Source organism: Vidua macroura, chromosome 18, assembly GCF_024509145.1.
Source record: "Vidua macroura isolate BioBank_ID:100142 chromosome 18, ASM2450914v1, whole genome shotgun sequence".
NCBI lineage: Eukaryota > Metazoa > Chordata > Aves > Passeriformes > Viduidae > Vidua > Vidua macroura.
This window is the reverse complement of record NC_071588.1, coordinates 11,999,472-12,026,122: the sequence shown is the minus strand read 5'-3', so window position 1 is coordinate 12,026,122 and position 26,651 is coordinate 11,999,472. Positions and strand designations below refer to the sequence as shown.

General features: G+C 40.8%; 1 protein-coding gene across 1 annotated transcript in view; it reads left to right on the top strand.

The window, feature by feature from the left end:
- CABIN1 (calcineurin binding protein 1) overlaps positions 1 to 26,651 on the top strand; it is a 108,891-nt gene that overhangs the window by 72,804 nt on the left and 9,436 nt on the right. The window contains exons 31-35 of the mRNA XM_053993816.1: positions 4,916 to 5,079; positions 8,395 to 8,491; positions 9,723 to 10,352; positions 10,781 to 10,855; positions 20,557 to 20,848. Coding sequence (XP_053849791.1) covers positions 4,916 to 5,079; positions 8,395 to 8,491; positions 9,723 to 10,352; positions 10,781 to 10,855; positions 20,557 to 20,848 — 1,258 coding nt within the window. The remainder of the gene's footprint in view (positions 1 to 4,915; positions 5,080 to 8,394; positions 8,492 to 9,722; positions 10,353 to 10,780; positions 10,856 to 20,556; positions 20,849 to 26,651) is intronic.

Below are 26,651 nucleotides of genomic sequence, written 5' to 3'. Positions count from 1 at the left end.
GACAATATTTGCCTTGTAGACTAGGAATTGTAATCCTGCTTGTTCTTGATTTACTGAAAGGAGGTTGCTGCAGTTTTGGTTTTATATCTGTTTCCTTTTCCACGCCGATAAATTGTAATTTATGTATTATCATACTTTTAAAAAATATATTGTTACTGGTCTATGTAATAACTATAGTCTGAAACAGTTGGTAAGATTTTCCTGAAATCAGTTAAGTTACAGTAAGCCAGGCTTGCTCGATGACACAGGCCCTGCAGATAATAGTTTTAATACTCTGAATGTAGCTGCTTTCCTTTCTTAATACTTCTGTGCCCACTTGCATTCCTGTTCACAGAGGCAGAATTGTTCCATTACAGGCTGAATAGCAGTGTGGATGAAATGAGGAATTGAGGAAGAAAAATAATAGAATTATCTGCAGAAAAGAAGAAAAAGTCAAAATCAGGTGACAGAGTAAAATAATAAGAGATATGGGAGCATGTTAAGGTAGGGTGAGGAAAGGTGGTTTAGTAATTTGCTGCGTGGGGGAGGGGGCAGTGGTTTTAATGGTTGTGCTCAGAGGTAGCAGGAAGTTGTGAGTGGAGCACTAAATAAAGCCATGCTGACAGAGGAGAGTGGGGATAGGCAGGGGTCTGTGCTGGACCTTCCTGACTTCAAATAGAGAGCTCTCAAACCCTGTGTGTTGAATCTGTTCAGCTTGAACCATATTCCTTTCCTCTGCAGGCACCCAGAGCAAGAAAATAAAATTATAAAAGTAACTAAGAAGACAGGACATGAGTAAAACTGGTAAACTGGTAGTATTTCAGTATGTTGTGCTTAACCCTATTTAAAAGCAAGAACTTCAAGAAGGTGAGAACTTTCCAGGGATTATACAGCTGTGCTTAGTTCAACTTCATGATTTTGAAATACTGTGTAGGTTATATTATTAATTGGTGCCTTCCCTGATCTGCTTAGTTAGTTTGCTAGTTTTGTCATACTTTCTAACAATCTTAAAATAATACTTAAATTATTTTTACTAAGGTCTCTTAGCAGGACATTACTGAGACTGACAAATGAAGAAATGTTTGGTTTTGATTTGGGCACTTGGAATCCAGTTTGTTGTACGTAGTGCAACTTGAACTTCCAGGACCCCTTGAAAAAAAAAAAAAGGATGCAAAAGAGGGAGTTGAGTAATGGGAAGTCTTTATTTGTTTTAGTGTGAGTTTTATGTGTTTACTTGTTATATGTGAATTGGATCATGTGGAGCATGACTTGCATTTCTCCATTTCGTTGAGAAGGGAATCCATGGAGCACAGAGAGAGTAAAGTTTGATCTGTGCTTAGAAAATGTCTTACCCTGGAGCTGAGCCGTGGCAGCAGCAGCCATCCCCAGGGAGCTTTGGGGTTTGCTGGGATCTGTCAGCCTCTCCTCCTCAGAGAGGCATTCCTAAACCCCAGGGAATCCCCTCCCCTAAAGTTCTGGAGTAAGCAGCATGGAGGAATAATAAGCACTTCCTTCCTTTCTATTTTCAGTGCCTGAACTAGAAAGTACCACAGTGCTGCAGCTCTGCTCCCAGCACCGTCCTCCCCTGCTCACCCTCCCGAGCCTGCAGGTCTGCAGGGGGAGGCACAGCAGCAATTCCAAGCTGAAAAAGAATTGTAGAAGGGTCACCAGGATTATGGTAGACTGGCTTCATTATTCAGTTTCATATTTAATGTCATGTTCAGTATTAAGTTCTCTGCAGGGTTTTCACTACTCCCAGATTTATTTTTTCCTAGCAGTGTGTGTCAGGCTTCCCCCGCCCCCACTCTTGCAGCGTGTTTGTTTTGCCAGGAAGGCATGGAGAGCAGCCTGATGTTTTGGATCCTGAGAGGCATTTTGGAGTTGTTGGAAGTGTCTCACTCCTTCCTCTGGTTTGTGTAAACAGCTCTGCTGCCTGTGGCAGCAGGGAGGAGAACCTTTCAGCAGTGGCAGTGGTGGCCAGCGTTGGATGTAAAATCCTTTCGGTGGCCAGAGCTAGAGACATTTTATCAGGTACCCTGAGAGGCCATAACCAGCAACAAAACCTTTCAAAGAACTGGGAATTGTCACAAGGATCTGCACTCTTCTCTGAGTGTACTTTCAAGAGAGGTACTTTGCTAACGAATCTCAATGTTCAAGTGATGATATAAAAACTTCTAGTTAAACTAATTAATAGTTCCTGGTCTTCTCCCCAGTTATATCTTTACAGACTTTGCATTTGTATATTTCTTGAGCTTTGTTAAAAGTAATAAAAGCCTAACATTGAGCTTCTTAAAAAAAGTTGCAGTGTGTGATCTGAATTTGGAAGTGTTCTTCCTGATATTTAGGAAGGAAAAATTAATACCTGATGGGCTTTATTAAACCTCTCTTTGGAAAAGATTTAAACAAGACATTCTTTAGTTTCTGACTGAAATTGCAGTCTTGAAAGTTCCATATGACTGATGACATGAACTCTGATAAACTCACTTTACCATCAGTGTTTTGCATATTGCTTAACACAATCTCAGTGATGGAATGAAGATTGCTCTGGTGGCAGGTTTCTTTCTGCTTTTGCCTCCAGGCTGCCTGTGGAACAGGCAGCTGTGTCACATTGAACCCCTATCTATTGCTGTTCTGCATTTATGAAGCTGCAAGTCAATACATGAAAAGTTAGTGACTTTCCTTTTAAAATCAGTCCTACTTTTGTAATTGCAGTAGGAAACTTGGACACCCCTAATGTGAGTTTTAATTTAACCTCTTCTAATGTGCCCTGTTGTGGAAGACAGCAGCATTCTCCAAAATATACAACTTTGTTTCTATCTGAGGGGCTTTTTCCTGGGTTTCTGGATGCAGTTGTATATTCTGTCATTAAAAATGGTTCTAATACTAAATTCTTGTAATTTCCAGGGTAGCATTAAAATGTATACATGGGATATATGAGAAGGAGCTGCAAAATTATTTCCAACTGATTCCAGATACGGTATCTGATCCAAGTGATCCTCCTGATGCAAATGAAGGATGAGATAATGCTGAAAAAGACCAGGAACCTACCTACACATTGGCACTGTTCCACTCCTACAGTGTGCTGTAGTTGACCATGAATTGTTTTGTGTAGTTAAATTGGCTAAGTAGGTTGTTGCAATGTGGTGCCATTATGAGGCATTCACTTGTTTTGGGATTTGGCAGGAACCCAGTTTACATATGTGCAGAGAAGGAAAAAATAGCAGCTCCAGAATGTGTGTTTCATCTGTAGGCTGAAAGGAGAGCCATTGTATGGTTTGGGGGAAGAAAAAGCATCTCTGTTTAAATAGAAGTGTGTGCTGGTTTACAGAATTGTCACCTGCAGGACCTGGATGTGCTTGTGAGCTGCTGAGCTCCCTGAGCAGGTGAGCTCTTGGCCACCAGGCCACGGGAGGTGTTTGTGGACATTGTTGGGAATGGGAGGAGGCAATGGCTCTGCCTGGGGCTTGGCCATGGTGCTGTTTTAGCTACATTCTGGAAAAGGGAAGCTACAAAAGACTTTGAAAGAAAGCTTTAGGGAGCAGAGAGGAAGAACAGCTTTATTGTGATCACTAGGGAGTAAGAATAGAGAGCATGAGGAAAAGCAAGAGCAAGAAAATTTGGCAGATTAGTCTGTGCATTATATCCAGTTGAAGTCACTGTTTTCCATGTAAAAACACTGATATTAAACCACTGATATTTCTGTGTTGTTTCTTCCTAAGTTCCTATACATCTTATGGTGTGGAACTAGAGATTTGCTGCAGACATGCAAGGGAAAGGTCCATTTTACACAGGGGGTTATGGATCTGCCTTTCTTGTCAAATGTCATTTATGATTGCAGTAATCATTTTCTTTGCTTACACTTTGTATTAAGTTTTGGAGAATTTTGATCACACTGAAAGTAAAGCTAAACAAATCGAAGCAAGACCTTTAAACAAAGATAAAGGAGTAAATATTTGTATATCCTGCTCTCTGAACAGGTTTGGAAAGCCAAACTCTTTTTCAGTCAGGTACTCCTATCAATGAGACTATTCTTTCCTGCCTTGTCACAAAATTATTTACATGATCAGAGGATTTTCATCTTAGAAAGCTACTACAGGAAAAGCTTCAGAACCAAATAAAGCACGAGGGAAGGGTTTGCACTGATGCAGCAGCAGTTTTTGTGAATGATTATAATTAAGTCCCATCCTAACATGCAAGCATGGTAGTGTGTGCAGTTCATTTTTTCAGGTGTGGTTGACTAGGGTGCTGACAGCATCCACAATAAATGCCTGAAAACAATCTCGTTAGATGTGTTAGACATAGCAAAATCGGAGCTAACTAGCCCTAATTAAATTATATTTGCTATCAGCCGCCAGCCTTGCTCCCCAAAGATTCCCTTGTCCCAGAAATTTAATTAGAAGGATCAGGATGTGTGGCCAAGTATTTGAATCTGCCACTAGAAAATGGATTCTGCTGAGGAATCCAATTCTTCCTATTGGACTGGTTAGTCCACAGTGAACACTGATGATATCAAGGCTCCTGCCAAGTTCCTAAGACGTTTAATAACAGATTATTTGAAGATACAAACTTGCTGTGACTGCATATTAACAGCTTTCAGGCCAGGAAAACTTACTACAAGTAGTTAGTTGAGCTTTGACTCAGTAAGGTGTGTTCATTGACATTGAAGAAAAATGCATAGTATAATTTGGGCTTTGCTTGCTGTTTCTTGGAACAGCTCAGAAGCATATTTAGAAGGCGTGCTGTGGCTTCTGTGAGCCTTCCTCTTTTGCTACTGGCAGGAATCGGTTGACTTCGTATCTCACTGTCTGGGGGAGCTCAGCTTTTCTCTGTCCATGATTCCCCTGTCCCTCGTGCTGCAGAATCTGCCCCTTATTTTCACAGTTGTGTCCTTTCCAGTTGGATCCTGTTTGAAGGTTCCCCTTTCCCTCCTCCGCAGGGAATCTGGCGCATCCCCGTGGATGAGATCGACCGCCCGGGCAGTTTCGCGTCTCATATGAACCGCTCCATCGTGCTGCTGCTGAACGTGCTCTCGCAGCTCAAGGACTACAACACCCTGCTCAAAGTCTCCTCTATGCTGCAGAGGACCCCTGACCAGGGAAAGTACGGGCGATTTCTTTGAAGCCATTCCTTTGTAAAGCTTTCAGTGTGTTTTGTTTGCTGTATGACTGTTTTATTTAAAGCTGTTCTTTGTTTAGGAAAAGAAGTCTTTCGACAGATTCCCTTGGGAATATAGTGGAATTGTTGGTTTTCTTGGTTTTTACAGAGACGGGGTAACTGAGAGGCGTTTCAAAAGATTTTATTCTATTATCAGTCTCAGTGAATAGTGAGGCACAAAAGATATACAACTCAACGCTATTTTATCAAAAACTAACTTATTTCTTAGTTACCATACCTTATAAATGTTTTTCAGCTTATCAACTTTGTAGCACAATACTGCTATTACTTCTAATACTAATTACCTATATTTTTTCCCTACATAATTCTACTACAATGTATCTTTCACAATCCTAATTCTCTAAAATATCTTGTCTTTTTACAAAACCATATTTTAAAACTTATTAAAACTTTTTTTTTTTAGTTCAGTCTCTGTCTTAACAATGTCATCTCTATTCCATAACAGCTCAACACACTTTATCTTAGTGTTTACATACAGATGTGTAATACTATGTGAGCCTTCTATCAACAAATCCATTTCCCACGTGGAACGATGGCTAAGTTTTTCTCAGGATTACGATTCTCTACCTTAGCCTGGAGTTTCTCTGCATTTCTGCTGAAACTCAGAGCAGCCGTGGAGGTGCCTTAGCAGGCTTACAGAGGTGGTGTGTCACGTGGAGGGATTCTCTGGCGGAGCAGAGCGTGACTTGGGCACCCTGTGCTGGCTCTTGCGTAAGAGCTGAGCGCAGCGCGGGAGGTCACGGCCCAGCATCCTGCCTTCCTGTAATCCTTGATGGCCTGAACAATGGTTATGTGCCTCTTGGCAGCTGATGCTATTTAAAAAGCTTATCCTGTTCAGGGGTGATCTAATTTTAATTGCATTAACCTTATTTAAGAAAAAAGAAGCTATTAGTGTGAGCTATATATGGACTCGTATCAATGGGAAGACCAAAATAAACATCCAAGGAAAACATTGAAGCAACTGAGGTAAAATTCTAGTAGGTTGTCCTGTGGGAAATGTTGAAATTGGTCTCTGGCAAATGCTTAAGAAATGAAACTTGAATGATTGATGGCAGTAAGTTGGAGGCATTGAAGGTTTCTTCATGTGTTTTTGAGTGTGAGTGCATGTGAATTTGCATGGATTGTAGTGTGTCTGGGAATATGTCACCACTTGTTCAGCAAACTTGAAGCCAAAAATATTTTGACTTTTAACATACCAGAAGAACTGGACCATAGAAGGTTTCAATTTCTTTCCTAAGCAAACCCATAGCTGTACTAAAAATATTATGTTATTTATAAGTCTAGACTGAATTCAAAAAACAAGTAATTTGACATGTTAGATCAGCCAGTGCCAGCCGTGGTGAGGTGCAGTTGTTACAGGAACTTAGAAATACAGATAATTCTGGGTGTGTCTGGTATATGCCTGGAGCAACCCTATTTTTAAAAATAGGGTAGTTTTAGTTACTACTGAACTAATGAAGAGTCAGATGTTTATGGTTTGCTTTTCAGAGAAAAGATAGCAAAATTACCAATTTAACCTAAAATCATAGAGAGGAAATATGTGTATTTAAAATGTTGGCCTTTTGACTGAAATAGTACCCTTCAGAGTTATTTACTTGATTTCTAGGCCTCTCATTCAAACCAGCTAATTCTGAAATAGAAATTAAGTTTTCCATTAAATGTGATTAGGTGGGATTGACAGCTGGAAGTGTTTTGCTTGAAAGCAGAATGAAACATTGTTTCCAAATGTACTTAAATTACAGTGCTCTAGTAAATTAAATGAAGCTATAGAGTGAATGTTTTACACATACAATATTATTTTTTTGTAATACTTACTAGGAAAAAGGGTAGTAGCACACCCATGAACCCAGGATTTTTAGAGCTAAAAAGGCAACTGTATATGATCAAAGAGAGAAGATTTGCTGATGTTCTTAATCTCACATGCATGCTTTATCCAGAACATGAAAATCACCTGAGAGAGTTCAACATAGCTTTGTGTAACTATAAGACTCTTTTTCAAAAAAAGGATTGAATAAAAAGCTGGTATTTGAGGGGCACAGAAGGCTTGATACAAGAAAACTAAATCTGGTTGCTTGGTTTGCTCTGGGTTTGGTTGCTTGGTGTTTCCCATTTCTCCCCTTCCCTCTGGCTGTTGGCAGAGCTGTCTTCTGCTTTGTTTGTGTCATCTCTGATGCTTGTGGGGAAGGGAGAGGTGGAGGGAAACAAAGCTGAAGTGTTAAATCCCAATATTGTTTTATTTCAGTGTGCACCTGTAGATTTTTGTTTGTTTCTTATGTTTTGAATTTGTTGTGTTGGCTTTTTCTTGTTTTTCTTTCAATGTCCTGTGTCTTGGTTTGAAAGACGAGTGTCTGCTAAGGCAGGCAGGAGCCTCCCTTGAAATGGAGAATGCAAACCCCTTCCCTCTGAATTATTATAAGTTTGAAATTAAGGGGCTCTTAGGGAAAGATATGGGAGTAGGAATAACAGTTCTTTAGTAGGAAAATTAAAAGTACAAATGCAATAGTACAAACAAAAAAAAAAAAAAAAAAACAAACAAGCCCTGCCAGAGTGAGAGCAGGCCCTGGCAGCCTGTGTGTCAGGGTGGTGGCAGCAGTGCCATTCCATGGTGGCTCAGCCCTCCTGCAGTGCCAGCTGTGCTTCTGCTGGAGCAGGATCCTGGACAAGGCTGGAGTTTTCCTCTGAAGCTCCAGGGCTGCTGGAGATGGGCCTGGGCTTCCTCTGGGAATGCAGTGGGGCAGAAAGCTGCTCCTCTGGGAATGCAGTGGGGCAGAAAGCTGCTCCTCTGGGAATGCAGTGGGGCAGAAAGCTGCTCCTCTGGGAATGCAGTGGGGCAGAAAGCTGCTCCTCTGGGAATGCAGTGGGGCAGAAAGCTGCTCCTCTGGGAATGCAGTGGGCAAAGGCTGCTGTGCTGTTCCAAGGTCAGATTGGATCCAGGTAGGAATGCTTGGCTCCTCCCCTGGGCAGAGCCTCTCCCCATGGGCTGATGGAATTTTCTCAGCCATGCAGGGACACTCAGTGGCCATGAACAGCAGAGATCTCCTGGAGGGAGGATTGGCTGTGGGAGAGATAAAGAAAAAACTGCCCCATGAACAGCAGAGAACTGCCCCAGCTCTGACAGATGGGGATAGAGCACACAGCCCCAGCTACACCTTTCAACCTGAGACAGTCCTGGCTCTTGTTTTTAGAGTGCTGGGAGCTTTTGGCAGCTAACTTCATTTCTGCTCTCTTGCTGTGGCACAGGAAGTACTTGCGTGATGCAGATCGCCAGGTTCTGGCCCAGCAAGCCTTCGTGCTCACAGTGAAGGTGCTGGAGGACACTCTCAACGATCTCACACAGGTGAGCAGCAGTGCACTTCATGGCTGGAATTTAGTAATTAGCTTTTGCAGTGTTCACTCATTCCTTAGATCTCCTGAGATTGAAGGGCTGCGTTTCTAAGCACTTACTTCTAATACCTTTTGTTTATATGCCACTAAACAGAAAATTTTCTTCCAGCATTGTTATTTCTTGGTTTTGAATTTCAGTAACAAATACAGTCTGCAGTAAGGATTGCAAGATTGCAGTAGTTTGGTCTCACTGTCCCTTAAACTTCAAATAATGGTAGATACATGTAATGTTCAAGATCTCCATTTTCAGGAGAAAATAGAGGAAATTTGTAGGAAATTTCCTTTTAAAATGAACTAAGATTCATCTTGCAAAACAAACCCAGATAGCTTGGTGTTACATGCCTAGACCCTTTTCACTGCTAGTCCTTGACATCACCACACTCATTATTACATATAATTGTAATCTAGATTTAGTTTTTAAAAGTCATACAGAAACTAATCAGTTCCCAGGTTAAGGGATCTGGATATTGGAACTTTACTTGGTAAATACATTCAAGGAAGAACTTGTTCCTAAGGGTTTTCTAAGTTAGCAGACTGTAGGTTTAACAAATTAAATGAAAACATTGTCAAGATCACTGGAACTCTGTATATTAAATGGTTTGTTCATAAATCTGGATGTAAGAGTTGTATCATTATCAGTTTTTGAAAGAAAAGATGATGTACTGAGTTTTTCTACCTTTGGAACATCACCAAAGTAAAGGTACAAAAAGTAAAATACTATAGCAGGGTTTTGCCTACTTCTTGATCTATTAACAAGCAGGTTATGTAAGAACAACAAAAAGAAAGATTCTTAAACTTGAGCTTGATTTGCAGCTGCCAAAAGAAACAGATTTGGTTTTGATTTCAATATGTTAGAAGAAAAATTTGTGCTTGGATTTCATTTAGCTGGATCCCTTAGCATGGACTGAAGTAGTGAGGGAAAATAAACATTGTGGCTTTGGTTCAGCCTGAGCTGTTGACACTTCTCTGTGATGTTTTCACTTATTAAAATTCTTCTATTAGTATGATTTGTGGCCTGGATTAATTAATATCGAGGAACAAAAAAGAATGAACACAGAATAAATGCATTTTCTTCAGCAGACACAGTAATGAGAGGTACTGGTCAATATTCATGATAGACACAGCTGTTCTCAAATGCTTTCTGATTTCTATGATAACTGAGAAGAATGATTTCTTTTATTAAGGTTTCAGAAGATCAGGGTTCCAAGTCTTCTAGCCTTGCTTCAGGAAGGATGACAACAGACGTGTCCAATAAAACGAGTGCTGAAGAGGGGAAAGATGTCCTTCCCAAAAAGGCAGTTTTATCAGATGGAGCAGTGCATAGTACTGAAAATGGAGTGAAGGAAGCCACCCAGGGACAAATCCCCAATGCTATGGACATATTGGAACAAGAGGACAGGAGTGACAAGGAGATTAAAGAGCTTCCTGGCCCTGGTTCAGTTGAGCCTATGGATCTTGATGGCTATTCCAATGACGCTGAAAAAATCGATTCTTCGTGTAGACGCAGCGAGCCGGAGCGGCTGCAGCCCGGCAGGAGCTCCAAGGACAGGGCTCCCGAGAGCAGGACTCCAGAACTTTCCTTGGAGGAGCTCAGTATCAGCTCAAAACACCAGCAGCAGGCAGCTAAAGCAGTACCTACAGAAGAACCTGTCCAGAGGTCAAGCAGGAAGAGGAAATTACTTGAGGATGTGGAGTCTGGAAAAACACTTCTGCTCGATGCTTACCGAGTCTGGCAGCAAGGTCAGAAAGTTATGGCCTATGACCTGGGCAAAATTGAGAAGATCATGTCTGAAACATACATGCTGATTAAACAGGTATTGTATGATTAATTGTCATTTCTCTATGTGGCCTCAGACACGCTTTTAGGATCTAACAGGAATTGCTAAACTGAGCCCTATATCTGTTTAAAACCTGGGGAGATAAACACCTCCCAGAGAACCATTCTCTTGACAAGGCCATTGCTGGGCATAGGGAGTAGGACTCTCCATGTTTTGAAACTAAATTTCTGAAATTAGTTAAGAGCTGTAGTACCACTTACATGGTGTTTGCTCAGCTAAATGTTCATTTGAATTGAGAGAGCTGAGTATTTATCTTTGGGTACGTGCTCCTGAATAACTGAAAGTCAGCATTTTGCTGTAGAACTGCTGCTTCCATGCTCTACATCCCCATTTCATCTCAATTTAATTAGATTTATAGATGAGCTAAGTAATTATGACCTCATTAGTTGTGGTTCTGTGTTCAGGTGGATGAAGAAGCAGCACTTGAACAGGCAGTCAAGTTTTGCCAGGTGCATATGGGAGCATCAGCACAGAAACAGGTAAGCTCTGAATTCTTTGAGTGCTGCTGACAAGCTTTTATGAGTCTGTACAGGCAAATCTGTTGCTGAGTGTCTTCAGCACCTAGAAATGCCTACTTTCCTTGTATTGGTGTTATCTAAGATAAGTTGGGCTACATTAGTAGGAAGATCACTCCTTTATTAGTGTCAGTGCTACTGTTTATGTCAGGCTTGCAGGATCGTTTTCATGCCCAAAAGCTTTTGGGGAAACCTCAGACAATCTTCAAATTGAAATATTTGTGGCATACTACAATTTCCCTAATGTCCACATCATAGCCAGCACTTCATGGATGGTAATTACTTCTCTCTGCTCCCTAAGGGCTCCAACCTCATCAGCTCTTGCCTTGCTGGCATTACACACTGCTCCAGAGATACCAGATAGATTTTCTTTACTCTGCTAAAAACAAACTGTTACTCAGTTTCTTTTTAGCTTGTAGTTTACCCAGCAAACAATTATAAGAGCTTTAAAGGGATCATTATTTATCAGTCCTTAATGTGATATCAAAGCCAAGAAAAAAACTGCATGAATGAGGTATTTATTGGTGTTCATTTTGCAGCCCCAAAGTATTTACTAGATTTGTATTTTCCATCATTTTTGTTCAGTTAAAATGTGCTTTTGTATAGTGCATCTCTTAGCAGAGTAATAGGAGAGGATGTAAGAGGAAAGGTAGATTTTTTTGTTTATTAGGTTTTCATGGAAGTAACTTTCTCCAATTTGTGCCCCTCAGGAAGTCAGTAACATTGTTCCATTGAACTACAGAAATGAACAGAAATGTCAAGAGGTATTTAGTAGAAGTGTAGGCTTGCTTGTAGTCTGGTATTTCAGGTTTTAAATTTTTTAATAAAAAATAAATGTTAGTTCAGCATGGTAAGCCTTTTTCAGTTTATTCTGGGGAAAAACAGACATCATCACACTGTGATTTATGACTTTAAAATAAAAAGAATTTGCTAGAAAGCTTCTTTAAAAAGTAATGTTACTGTTGCTTTTTTGGATGTGTTCACCTTTTTAAAAAACACTCAGCAAATTCTCCTTTATCAACCCAATTCCTTGCTGGGCTTTCTTGAAGGTTCTGGGAATGTCACTGCTATTCCAGCTCTTCCAGCAGGGTCACTGGGTACTCAGGCATGTGGCAAAACATGAGAATGGTGAAAAACTTACACACAAACTAATCTTGAGAGTAGACACAATAGGTGAGCTAGTATTTAACAGCACTGGGAACAGTAAGATTTCCTGTTAAATCACTTGAAATAAAACATGCCCCTTCACATGCTGCACTTGGAAGCTTTCCCTTTTAGGAAGCAGTCCCAGCTAACGAGGTTATTACATCCTGCAGTCTCATTTTCTGCTTCTAGCAGGATCTTGCAAGCTGTGTGAAGCTGCTCCTGCAGCACTGTGAATTAGTGTGGAGACACAGGAATAGCCACTCTTGTAGACATCTGTCTGTTTTCAGCAGACTGAATCCTGTTTTATTTAAAATTGGCAAGTATTTGCCTTCTGTAAGCAAATGATGTCATGCACAGAGCTGCTGCAGCCGGGGGAAATGCTTTGTTCCTAGATGGTTTGAGTGGGTTTGCAGGGCCTGTGGTTCTTCAGTCACTTAACCCAAGAAATTGACAGTAAAAAAAAAAAAAATCCACCTTGATACACGTCTTTCTCAGCTGGCTGTTGTATTTTAAAGTTGCAGGTGTTAGATGGTTTCTTTATGAAAGTTTTCACTTGCTACTAAAATGAGGCATTACTTAAATTCTGGCTTTTCAACTTTCTTCCAGACCAGTCGGAGTTTCTAACCTAAATATTTAGCAAATGTGTTAAAAGCTCCTTCTCTGCCTCTCCAAGCCCAAGCAGGAAACAACAGAGCAATCAGTGAGAGGAACTGGACCAAGTGGGTCCTTACACTTCTGTGAGCAGATCTAATCTTTTTAATGGCTTGGCAATGCTGTGACCCTTTGACTTGGTTTCAGAAATCCTCTCTAGTGCTTATGAGTGATGCACTGCTGACATGTTTCCAGCCAATGAGAGGCACATCACCCACAAAGTCAGCTAAAAACATGGCAAGTGGCTGAGAAAGGTTGGCTTCCAGCTTTGAAGAAGGCAGAAAAAGTCATTGGTACAAAACCTTGCCATGGTAAGTCCCAGTGCTCCAGGAGGACTGGAGAAATTGGAGTGTTTTCCATTGGGAGATTCCAGTAATTGATATAAAATTGTGTTCTGTGTAAGTTGCTGGGACATTTCTTTCAGTATTTAATATTAATATTTTTTTAGTGATATATTAATCAACTTCAGCACATTTTGCTTCACAATTTACAGAGTGGTGATGCAACATTTTTAAGTGCTGATATTAATGCTGTTGTGGAGAAAGGTGTGGCCAAAAGTAATTCTCCAGTTTTTGTCCTTTTCCCTTTAAATTCTTAAGTGTGAATAAGACTTATTCTTAAATGTGAATACACCTATCAAATGGGCTGAAATCCATTGGTGGTCACGGGATCTTTAGCAGTCAAGTAACTAAAGGTACACTGGAGATTAATTGACTTTCTGAGCAAGCAGCATTTTGAAGGTCTCTTGTTCTTTTCTTTGATTTTTCTGTCTGAGAATGTTATCTACAAGATTTGCAGACATCCTGAAAGCAGTCATCTCAGTTGCTCTGAGTTATATTTTTAGTCTTGCCAACTGTGATTTTCATATGAAATTAATGGTCCCTGGAAATGGAGTCCTTGTGGAGGGAGGATGAAAGATTGAGGCAGACTAGTTGGATTTTGAAGTAGCATTGTACTTAAATATCTGGTCCTGAGGACCAAGGAGGAGACATGTTGGCAGAAAGCAGTGCTAAGGATTCCAGATAATTAGAGAATTCCTAATAAGCCTTTCCACTGACTGCTTAAGATTGCTCTTAGGAAATTCTTCATTTTATGCTGTTGAGGACATATTGACATGGGAAAGTTATTGCAGTACAAGCTAAGGATGAAGCTTTGTATTGCACAGAATATTCTATAAATGCATGTGGAGATAGTTTAAGAACCCATCTGTCTTCTGTTTTCCTGCAATCTGAAAGGTATTTTTATTACTGGGGACTTAATATTGAATTCCTTAATACTAAAAGTACACCTTTCAGCAGTGTTGAAAGTCAAGACAGTTAAAACTCTGTGTTGTGTGTTGGGATCTAATGTATCACTAATCCTGAGAACTGAATTTCTATAAAACAAATACTTTAAAACATTGCAAAAATCAACATTGCACACAGGGCTGGATTTAACATCTATAAAAATACAAGAGTGTTCAGAGGCAAAGTTCCAAAATGCCACTGAGTCTCTGGTCCTGTGTTGTGACCCCTGAGAATTTGGGACTGTGTGTAGAAAGCGCTGGTAACGGGTAGTGCTGTAGGAGCTGAAATTTCTATTGGCTCTTCAAGGTACAGTGTATCATCCAAATGTCATGAGAAGGGGCTATTTCAACATTGCTGAGTTATTTAAGACTCACTGCTGCCTTAGCCAAAAAATCCTTGCTCTGGGACCAACTCCATCCCTGAAGTGTCAGGGAGAGAAAGGAAATTTTCAACTGCTCTTTCCTGCTCCATCTGCCAGGCCTTGAGCTCTCCCTGCTTGGCTGTGGCTGCCCAAATCCTCCCTTTCACCTTTGCTTCACTCACCTCCTCCTCAGGAGCACACCCATGGCCACCTTCTCCCCCTGGCTGATGCCAGACTCCAGGTGCTTTCCCCATTTCCCTGTCTCAACCTACAGTCAAAACACATCAGCAGATTTCAGTGTCAGCTCTAATTAAAACTGATGCTTCATGAAGCTACCAGCAGAATCAAAACAATGAATTTTATTATAAACACAATCAAGTTATGCAAATGAGCTGTTCAGGCTCCTGGCAGGCTGCCAGGGTGATCCCTGATTTTATAAAGTTGTGCTGCTGTAATAGAAGAGTGTTGTTTTATACAAAAGTGCTGTAATATAAAGGTGCTGGTTTAGTGCTCTTCCAGCCCATCTCTAGTTCCAGAGCAGGTAACTGGGGTCTTGTTTTCTCCTTCCACCAGTGTTTGCCCCTTCCCAGGGCTGCTGATCAGCAGTCTGAATCCACGGGCTCGTAGTGAAGAGTTTTCTGGGGTCATTGGTGGGTTTGATCTGTCAGGGCTGTGCTGAGACCAGCCACAAGAAGCTCAGATGGACTCTGGAGCCTGGGTCTGGTGATGGGACCTTAGAGTGAATGTGATATTTCACTTGGAACAGGAAAACGTTTTCTGCTGTGAGTGAAGCTAGAGGGCACTCCCATGGATTTTTCCCCTTCTGCTGTGGAATGCAGGCAGCACTGCAGTGACATGGGCTCTCAGGCATTTTTCCTCAAGGACAGAACTTGAGAGTGACTTGTTTGAACTGCCTTGGGTGTCTAGAGCGTTTTCTTCTCGAATTCTCACGTTAAAAAAAACCCCACAAAGCAACAAACCACCAAGCTGTTCTCTTCAGGAAACAGCTAAAAGCCTTCCGTAAAGGCACTTTGCTGGGAATGGGAGGAGATTAGGAGAATATTAAATAATTAGAAAATAATCATCTTCTACCTCATGTGTTTTCTCCCCCTTTTTGTTCCACCCACATGCTGCTAATTTTCATCTTTTCTTCCTGCACATCAAGACGTCAGAGACTGCTTACAGAAAAAGTTGTTTTTCCTGAGTTGTCTGTATGCTTTATTAATGCAGCAAAGATGACAAGAAAGGAGGGGGAAGGAGGAGGTGGGGATGGGGGGGGACAAAAGGACGAGCTCTTTCATGGTCTCCTACCAAAGGGTGACCATTTTGTTCACTGTTGCATTTGCCAGTTGCCATGGCATCCCCCTCTCACTCTATCCTGGAGGTGTATCCTTGATATAATTAACAGCTCTCCTCCTTCTGTCTCCTGCAGAAAGCAATCATTAAGTGAACATGAAGGAAAGAAAAGACACTTTTTATCTTTTACTTTGTATATTAATGTTTTTCATCCTGCTACCTGGTCTCTCTTGGTCAATAATGATGGTTTTGTGTATGGAAGTGTTGCTGTAATATGGCTGCCAATGTAGAGCAGGACATTGAGCCCCTGCTTGCATTTGTGTTAATGGGGGATTTTTTAATTAGGCTAGAGTTCAATCTTATGTTTGTAAACCTTTGTTGTTTTCTATATATAAAGTGGTCTTGGCAAATACAAGGTTCTTCAGAATCTTGATCATGGATAATTCTGTATTTCTGATGCACCTAGAAGAAAACTTCCAAATGAGATTTCTTTCAAATGCTGCTGTAGAGAGATTGAGGGGGAGCAAAAAAAGAATGGATAGGCATAATTTAATTAAAACACAATATTGAGGAGGAGTTGGAGTGGTAGTGCTGTGGAATGTGGCCAGCATATTGTTCAGGCAGCTTGTGTGACAGCTTCCAGGCTTTGTGGGGATGTTCTGGTGTCCTTTTAAAAAGGAACACCTTTGTGTGAGGTGGGTTCTGACTTCAGTCCCACTAGAGTGCTCAACTCAGGCATGGGAGTAATTGAAAAAAAGAAAAAAAAAAAAAAAAAAAAAATCACAAGAAAATGTTATGTAACAGTTGCAGTTCCAGCATCTTTCATTAGGAAACTTTTGTTGGGAAAGCTGTCACTTTCCCTTTCTGGAACATTTGGTTTTTAATTTTTCCCACAGCCACAGAGCAGTGAGCCCTCCCAAAAGCAGGAGTGGGAAGGTTGCTGGAGGATTTCTTTGTTTTTCAAAATGTGTTTTGAAAAAACAGTAAGTAGGGTAAAAACAGACCCTTGGTCAGGTTCTCTGGTTTATGACTTCACAGGCTACAAATTTAAATTTTTCTCAAGTTTTATCTTAATGCTGGATTTCTTTTAGCTGCTGCTGAAGTGCCTCACTGGGAAACTGTAGGGAGCTATTTTTTCCAGTAACATCTGTGAAAAAATTCTGCACTTTTGCTGATAATTTTAATTTTTGCTGATAATTTTATTGGTGGAGGGCTGTCCCAGTGCTGGATTTCCAGCATTTTCCTTACTTGTTTTTACATCAGCTTTCAGCATGGGAAGGGTTTGTCCATCACCTCTGTGAAGCTGAATGAACTTTTTGAGGAGCATGCTGAAATAGTCAAAGTTCTAACAAATAAAGAGACTGATTTTTGTAACCTAAGTCAGAAATAGTCACAATTCACACAGGCATCCTCCCTAGTTATTCATTTACATTTCAGCTTTTTACATTGTTCAAACTGAAAAACAGTTTTTGCTAAGTTTTTTAAAGGGAATTAAGATAGTGGGCTCTTTATGGAACCAGTAGCTCATCCATGGCACCTCATTTGGATATTAATAATAAGCCTTAAATATTTCTTCTATTCACTTTGATATAGTAGTCAATACAAAAGCAGGACTGCATACCCTTCAGTAGCTCATGGGTTTTTTTAAAATCTAGAAAGAAGTCCAGTCTTGACTAGAGGAACCTGTAATTATAATGAAAGACAGGAAGAAGTCAGATAAAAGAGTTTTTATCTCAAGTCAGTTATATTCACATGTTCTGTAAGTAACACTAAATGTAAGAAAATATTAATTTCTTCTTAGTGACTAAAGGCACTCTGTAATAGTGGTGGTAACAGAGGCACTGAGCATGGTGAGATGGATTGGAGAGGGGAAAAGGAGAAATTCTGAGTCAGAACTGAGTTTTGGCTTTCTACCACAGCAAAGCAAAAACTAAAAAATAATCTTCTGATGAGAAACCACATAAAACACTGGTGAAGGTTTGTCACTGCCTCTCCATTTCCCACTGTCTGTGGAAAACAATCTTTATTGTGCCTTACTGGTGGTTTAGCAGTAGGGATGGATGAACAAAAGGCTTCTGGTAAATCCAAGACTGCTGGAGTGAGTTTTTCTGGGTTTGTTTCTCAGCTGGGTGTTATGAGGTCCTGTGTTTTCCTGGAGAGCTGCAGATGATGAAATGTGGCCCCATAAGTCCTGAGCAGTGTAGTTAGTGACATTCCCTGAGCTGCCTTTGGTGAGTAGCATCACTTACTGATCAGAGGTGCTGGAATTCTCACCCCTACACTAAACCCAAAATCTTTTCAAGAACATGTGCCTCACTGTGCTGCTCATTTTGGCTTTGTGCTTACAGCCTTTGGATGGTCTTCAGTTCCTGAGTGCAGTAAAACCACTCAAAGCAGGTTTAAATCCCTTTTCTTAAGGCTCTGTGAGTTGCAGAGTGCACAGTAACCAACAATGGGTTTTTTAGTGCTTGGCTCTGATTTTGAAGAGAGCTTTCTCCCTTTTCTTCTGCTCCCACCCCCTTTTTTGAAAAAAGAAACAGTCAGTGTGAGATTTTTTTTTTTTGTTTTTCCTCTCAAAGTCTTTGTTTCATTGAGTTGAAAAGAACATGTCTGTTTACAGCAGCCTGAGACAGCTCTTCACCAGGTCACATCTGGAAAATTCCCTTTAAAAAGTATAATAACACAATAATCTTGGTGTTGCTTTCTTTCTTTTGTATAAGACTGCACTTTTTGATTACACATTAGAATTTTTGGTCATGGTTTTCCTGAATCAGAAACATCACATTTGTTTCAGCTTTATTATTTTTTTGGTCAATAAAATGTTTCAATCCTCTGGAAAAAAGAGCTGGGATACTTCATCCTGGTGAGGAGAAGAATAATGGAGGATAAGGTTATGGAATTGTGGTCTTCAGCAGAAAGGAAGGGACCAGAATAGAGGCAGCAAGAGAAATTTGGATGAAATGATTGGAAACAAATGTTCACGGGGAAGGTGGTAAAACACTAGAAAGGGGCCTGAGAGGCTGTTGAATCTCCTTCCTTGGCAGTATTTGGACTGGGCTGGCCCTGGGCCCCAGTAAACTGCTGGAACTGGGAAGTCAGCTCTGCTTGGAGCAGGAAGTTGGACTGGAGACCTCCAGAGGTCCCTTCCAGCAGCAATTATTCCATGGGCTTGCACTCTCTCTAATAATTTTTCATCTGAATACCATCCAAATACTGCTGAGTTACTTTCCAAATGTCCTCTTTCTGGCTCTGCAAATAGCTGTGCATTTTTGTAGAAATCTGAGGTGCAGATCCATTTTTAACTTCTGTGTACCTAAATAATACCTTCATGTGTTTCTCCAGAAAAAAAAAAATTGGATACAATACAAGCACAGAAATGTCAGGTTCTACATCACCCATTATGCAAGTTAATGAAGTGCATGGGTGGGAAGGGCTTTCCCTTTAAGTCACAGCTGAAAACATTTCCTCAAGTGATCTCACTTCTAGCTTAAGGCTTTCTTCTGCAGTTTAATTTCCCTCAGGTTTGTGTGATCCCATTTGTGTGTCAAGACCTTTAGTTTTGGAACTGATGCTTTAAGCATCAGAAAGTTGCTGCTTTCAGAGGCAGAATAGACCTTTTTTTGATCCAGGGTGGTAATTGTTGTGAATATAGCTGCTGGGTTTTTTTGGTTGTTTTATTTTGTGTACACACAGAATCTGGCAGATTTTAATTGTATGCTTTTTAGAGATTGATTAATCAAGTTCAGGAACTTCAAAAATACATTCTGCCAATTATTTTTTTTTTAATGTACTTGTGTGCTCTCTACCTTTGAATTTTAAGTATGCATTTTCTCCACCTGAAAGTTCCTCTGTTCTCTCAGTGAAATTCTACTGACTTTTCTGGCTTTGTAATAAATCTTTGGTCATCTAGGACATTAGGGTCCAATTTGATTTTACACTTGACAGCTGAATCCTGTTTCTGTTTCAGACATTCATACTCTTATCACCATGGTTAAAATGAGGGTTTTTTTTTTTCTTGCTGGAGGTATGAGGCAAACAATTAAACATCTGAGAATTCTATCTAACTGCATCTTTTATGGTCCAGTAAATCTCCATTAAGTGAAGACTGTAAAGAGTGTAAAATAAATGCTTTCTGTGGCCTTACAAGCAAGAATACTTTATTTGATTACTGATAAAAGTTGTAGAGAAGATATTCATTTTATGGGTACTTTTATTTCCTTCTTTGGTGAATTTATGTCCCTCTTCTACCTTCTGTCTATATAATAAATGACATGCATTCAATTTTTAGCACTGGCTTTGGAGAAGAGCACAGCTCTTGGTGCCTCTCCTCCTTGTGCACAGGCAGCAGATCTCCCTGAGCCTGGTTCAAGTGGACCTCAGTGTTACTCAGTTCTGCAGTTGTCAGGAATTTATGATACGGACTTATGCTCATCTCTTATTTCACAAGTTAATACATTTTTCTATTTTCTCCATTTCTTCTCACATCATTCACTAGGAATTATTTCTTGTGATAATTTGCAAAGTCTCTTAAAGCAGTGCAGATCTGTTTTTTCAGGTCAAGCACTTGTCAATGTATTTTTAAATGAAAGAAATATGTTTCTGTTTACAGGAGATTGTAACTCATGCTTAATTACAGAGTTCAGGGAAGAATGTTGTGTTGTGAGGGATGTGTTAAATTAAACTTTGTAAATGTGAATAAGTGTTCAAGTGCTAGTTTGATAAACAGACCATAGAGAACAGAAAAATAATCCATAAAGGAGAAAAGATTTCTTTAGAATAATGATTGAGTCATTGTTCTATTATATTCATTTTAAAGAGAGTGTTTTCTGTCCATAAAATGTGCTGCTTGCAGGAGATATTGAAGCAGGAGTCACAGAGTTAGTGACATGCAGAGTTTTTCTCACTGCTGCCCCTTCTCTGTGCAGTCCACAGGAGAAGCACCCACAACCCCAAAGCACCCGAAGGACAACCGAGAGAGCTTCTTCCCAGTAGCACCAGCCACACTGCATCCCACCCCAGTGAATCCAGACACTGTGACTCCCGAAAACCTCCTGAGACTGAACGATCTGCATTCCAAATCCAAACCAGCCTCTTCCTCTTCATCCTCCTCCTCGTCGGCATCGTCGGTGCCGCCCGCGCAGGAGTGCCAGCGGGAGCCGGAGCCGCCCCGGAGCCAGGGCACGGAGCCTGCCCCCAGCATGGGGGATGCTGCTCGTGGTGAGTCTCAGCCAGGCAGAGCCTTCTGGCCCCCTCTCATCCGTTTCCACGTGCTGAGGTTGTGCCCGAGTTGTTTTCTCATCACTACACCACGTTCAAAAGGCTGCACAGATTTTTGTCGTGGTCCTGAAGTGGGTGCTTCTGTATAATCAATACATACTTTAATTTATAGCATAGATTAAAGGAGTGATCACTCCGTGTAACTTGTATGTGAAATCATGAAATAGCAGCCTGAAAATAGTAATCTCTTTCAGAGAATTGAAGTCTCTAGCAGCATTAAAATGAAAATTATTTTGTTTTCTTCAATGAGTTGAGGATCCAGTTCTTTTAACATTTAAAAATATTTAAGTTATTTTAAAGTGATTACAATTAAAATAAACTGCTGAGCAGCCTACATCTGTCTTAGAAGTGCTTGATTAACGTAATTAGCTGTGCAGCTCTCACTGCCCAGCATGTATGAGTGTGGAGATACATAACACTGATGAACAAGATTCTGCATGGTCTAGAAAGTTAGCTTATCATCACTATTATGTTTCACATTTCAGAAAAGAAGCATCTGACAGGACCAGAATGTTGGAATGTGTTATTTATAACCCTGGTGTGGTTATGTGCCAGGTTAGAGCACAGGAAAGGATTGAAGAAACCAAACAAATGTTATTTATTCTGTAGCACGATTGTGTGATTTGTTGATGGCTGTATTATGTAATTGGTCCTATACAGTTTTCTAGATGAGGAAAGAATAAATGAGAATGCTGTCATTTGCTTTAGTGCTGTCATGGCAGCCTGGCTTGTTAGCAGCTGAAAGATCTCTGTGCTGGGCAATGCTGATCCACTTTGGGGAGTGAAGTAAGATTAGACCCAATTTCAGCCTTGCCTTGGGTGCCCAGAGAGGTGGTTGGCAATATTTGTGGGACACTGTGCATGTTAAGGTGGCAGAGCACCTGCCATAGGCTGTACTTTCTTGCAACTTTAGCAGAAGTGCTGTCTGAAAAAGCATCTGCTGCTGCCTGTGCTCACTCCATCTGTTTACAAGCCTGGGCCCAGCACTACTCACAAAATGCCTCAGACAAGTCATGGGAGCCCAGATAAAGTTATGAATGAACCACATATAGAACAGGTCTTGTGGAAAATGATGCAGGAAGATAGTGTCCAGATTTGTGGAAGTAGTGTCCAGATTTGTGAGACGGGATATTTTCTTTGTTTGGAATTGTGACTTTGTAAAGTTTTTGTCTTTACACTTCTGGTATGTCATTTCTTTCCTTATGTAATCAGCCTTGTTATTTGAATGCACATAGTCTGCATCCATCAGCAGTGAAGAGCAAGTTAGGGAGAAATAGGTTTTCCCAATTTGCTAATCTCTGAGTACAGAACAAAACTGAAATTTAACATCTAGTATCAGCAGTTGTATTGTCTAATTTTCCTCTTTCACAATTCCAGGGAGAGATTGTCTTAGGAAGGGAAAAGAGAAAAGTGGAGTGATGAGGAAGGAATGGCTTAGTCTGTGTGTAAATTACATTTGTTACTGTCCTTGGGAAGCAAAAGAATGGAGTTGCCTGGTGTCATAAGATGTCTTGTCTGGCTTGTTCAGCAGGGAGTAATTTGGGTTTGTGCCTAGACAACAGGGGAGGAAAACCTGAATCCTCTGTGAAGCTGTTATGGACTTACTAAGGAGACTGGTGTAGGAATGACAGTGCTGATAAGGACTCATGCATTCTTCTGGTTTTCAAACAGAACTCAGGAGCATTTCTGATGTGCTTTCCTCTCTGCAGTTCCCCAGGCCACATCGAAGTGATTGGAACATTTATTTTAATCTTTTGACTTTCTGGGCTTTGTTAAGGTTGTAGAGTTAGATATTGTTCATTCTTCTTTGATGTTTCCTATACATCATTTAGGTTGAGGGAGATGGAAGGGTTAGCTGCCAGAATTACACCCCTGAAACTGAAAATCAAGAGGCTCTCTCCAAAGCTCAGTGCTGAATGCATGAGTGGTATCTGGCTCTCAGCCCTACCTGACAGGTCATTTCTCTAGCTGAGAGAGACACCAATTACTGCTGTGTCCTTTCTTCCTCTTTTCTTTTCATTCTCCTACCTTTGTATCTACCTTCTCTAAAAAAAATGAGTTATGATTCTGTTACAGCCCTTTTTCATCTGCCTTTCATTGGTCCTGTTTGGGTAAAAAACTCCTCCCATTTTTAGAATAAACTGTTTTCAACTTTTTTGTCTCATTACCTGTACCTACTTGTTCATGTGGAAGTATTACACATCAGAGAGTATTTATTAGCTGCTCTCATTTTCTCTGATTTCACTCAGGAAAAGGATTTGTTTTTCCAAGCATTGTTGATGCTATGCCACTCATTTCTGATGTAAATGTTTTGCTGAGATTTTGTCTAGTGCATGACTAACTGGTACAGAGCACAGCTGATGCAGTCCAGCAGCAAAGGGATGATGGTGGCAGTTTCAGCAAGACACCTTCCTACATTTGGGTATAAATGTGCTTGGGACTCTTAGCCTTCCTAGCTCAGCCTAACATTTCTCTGGGGAAGCTAAAATAGGACAATTAAGGTAAACTCCTTCCAGCCTGTCACACTCTTCCAGTATTATATGGTTCTAAATTGCTGAAAAATCTTGACATTTTCTTCTTGGCTGTCCTTATTGCAATAATGATTTTTATGAGGAATGAACAGGAAAACATTCACATTTGAGTTCTGATACCAAGAGAAGGTTTTTATACCTAGAATTATTTAAAGTTCTGTGTTTTGCTTAAAGCCAGCTATTCACCAAGTTGGAATATAAAATCCAAGTAGAAGACACCCCAGTATTAATTTTTGTCCATTTAAGGCCTAAGCAGTTCAATATGAAAGCAAGGTCATGATAAAGCTGTCCAAACTTAGAAATTCAAAGCTAGGGAAGACAATTCTTTGTGTTGTGCAGGGAAGTGGCACTCCATAAGCCACGGGAATATCCTGCTGTAATTTCAGGTGTTTGTGAAATGGGCACAACAGGGGAAGTAGAGGGGTAAATATAGTTCAGCCTGTAGAACTTTGGGAGTTTCAGAAGCACAAGAAATTAATACAAGTGAGGACAGTTGCATGGAAAGATGAGAGACTGTTACACAGAGTGTGCAGGCAGCTGCAGAATCCTTGAAAGGCAAATGTTCCAAGTAAAGAGGGTTTTGAAGTGGGAAGTCCTAAGAATTCAGTAACACTCAGTAGTGCTGGAATGTGACATTTCACCCTGTAGGATAACTGGGTGCTGGAGTCATAGGTGTAAGGAGCATCTTTTCCCAGAAGTCTGCAACTTAGTTTATTTTAGCAGCTGATGCGTGGCTTTGGGTTGATAGTGGGTTCTCAGAAGACTGAGGAGAGCAAATGTTTTCCTAAGGCATCACTACAGAGAATGTAAACCATCATTTTGCATTGACAGCATCTCTTGTCTTAAAATAGTGCATGGCACAAGGGCCCACCTGGACTCCTTGCAGTTTCCAGATACCCAAACATCAGTGAGCATCCACAATTCCTGTTCCTGGGTGAAATAATGGGGATTGTGCTTTGCCATCAGAAGTGGAGCTTAACCTCATACTGGTCTCAGTGGATCCTGAGTTTGCTTGTCATGAATTCCCAAAGACAAACACAGATTTTAAGAGCCTGTAGTTCAGTGTTTTGACAACTTTTCTTCTTACACAGAAGTATTTGGCCCTGTTGGCCAAATTTGGCCCTGTTGGCCTTATTTTAATTATGCATTTCAATTCAAATTTTCAGGTACTTTTTAAATGACTGTAAGTAGTAACATTCAACCCTCTTAATTAGAGTCAGTGTCTTACCTTGTTTTTTCTGTTGAATTCAAAATTGTGCTGTAGAGCACAGAGTTGTTCTCAACAGATGGCTCCAAAAAAGATGAAACAGAAAAGTTAGGCAGGCCAAGGACCTGTGGCCTCATGTGAGCTACCTTCAGATTGCAGTTACCTGGCATGAAGCTTCTCTCTTAAATGCATGTGTTCTTCTACTCTGTTTTCTTGTGGCACTTGTGTGCATCTTACTTTCACTACTTTCTCCTCAATTTCTTGAGGAGAATGTTGACTTGTTTTGGTTTTTGACAGCTGTCTTCCTCAGTTCCCAAGGCTGGATTTCTCCTAGGCTTTAAAACCTCTTCTCTAAATGCTTGTAGCCCCACCCCATTGGTGCTGTCCTGGGGTAGAAGCTCCTGCCCAGCCGTGAGTGACTGAAGAGTCATCACTGGGAATCAGCCAGGCTGGGAATCACTGGCAGTCCAGGGGGCTCTGCATGGCTCTCTCTGATCTCTTGCTGCTGCAGCCTCCTTGCCATTGGTGTTCTCACTTCCCCTTGTCTGATCCATGCTTTTCATGAAGCTTTTTATTTTTCACAATGGTGCACTCTGAAAACAACCTGGCTGCTGAATGTCAGCAGGGGTTTCCTGTTTGTGGGTGACTTCTTAATTCCTTTTTGCAGTGCTCAGACAGTACCAGTCAGTCATGGCTCTTCCTCTTCCCTTTGTAAAAATGTGCTGATTTACCGCCTGTCGAAACAAACTCATTCCACAAGAATTTTTCAGTACATTTAATGTCTATTTCTGATATGTACACTTCAGATTCCTGACGTTTTATTTACTCAATCCACTGTAGTGCAGAAAATCCTTTGACATTTAAACTGTCATAATTTTTATGTACCTGTGTTGGATCAGTAAGAGCAAACAGGGCAGGGGCAGCAGCTGCCCAGCAGAGGCAGGTGAGGTTGATGGTTTGGAGCCAGGGTTTAGTGCACTCAGGGCAGGTCTGTGCTCCAGGAGCCTCTCTAGCCCTGTGCACTCGTAAATCTCCCTGAAAATCCTGCAGAGCCATTGCCCTGTGGATGTCTTGCACTACTGAAATGCAGTTTTTGTAGACTTTTGTGAAGGAACATACAGCAATGCTGTATGGTTACAATATGGTTCAGTTTCACTAGTTTTAGATTGCTGTCAGCAGCAGAAAATTTACATATATTCCTGCACAAAGGCAGACTGAAGAGAGATGTAGTTATAAGTCCTCTGCACAGGCATTGTGTTGCTTACAAATTACTTAGAAAATTGTGGGGTGTCATTACATTCACTTCACAGATTTTTCTGCCAGCTGCTTTTGCTAATTTCCTTGTGCTTAGCTGGCTGTCAGGGCAAAGGAGGGTGAAATATTGATGGTAAAGGAAAGGTCTTACAGCTTTTGTTAGGTAACTCCTAGAGAAATTTCAGAAGCAGGAGACTGCAAATGACTATTCCTGTCCACAGGTGCTGTTGTGATGCTCTCCAGATGATGCTGAGTCAGATATTAAACAAATATCAATTAGCTGTGTTTTGATAAAGCCATTTGAAAGTTCATGTCGTTGAATATCAAACTGTTGTCTTTTTGATCTAGGCTCATTGTTTGCTCTTTCAAATTGGAGTTTGGTTTGAAAAAATAGAGAAAGTTAGGACTGAACTTCAGGGTTTTTCTTTACCCACGTGCATGCCAGGTTTCTGCACCTCTAGGACAGCTGGTGGTGGCAGGAAATGTTTTTGGACACAGGAATTCTGCTGTCTCTGCTGTCAGACTGGCCCCAGCATGGCTGTTAGAGGGATCTGGGAGTTAGTATGGGCCAGGGACTATTTCCAGGAAGCATTTTCAAAGCAGCCACCCATTTTAAATTTTAGTCTCGTTAGTGGTCTGTGACAGCTGACCTCAGCATTAGGAAGAGTTTTGGGGTATGTCTCATTTGATTGTACAGTACACTCTCCCTGCTCAGGACCTAGTGATAAATATAGCACTGTGCTGTGCTATT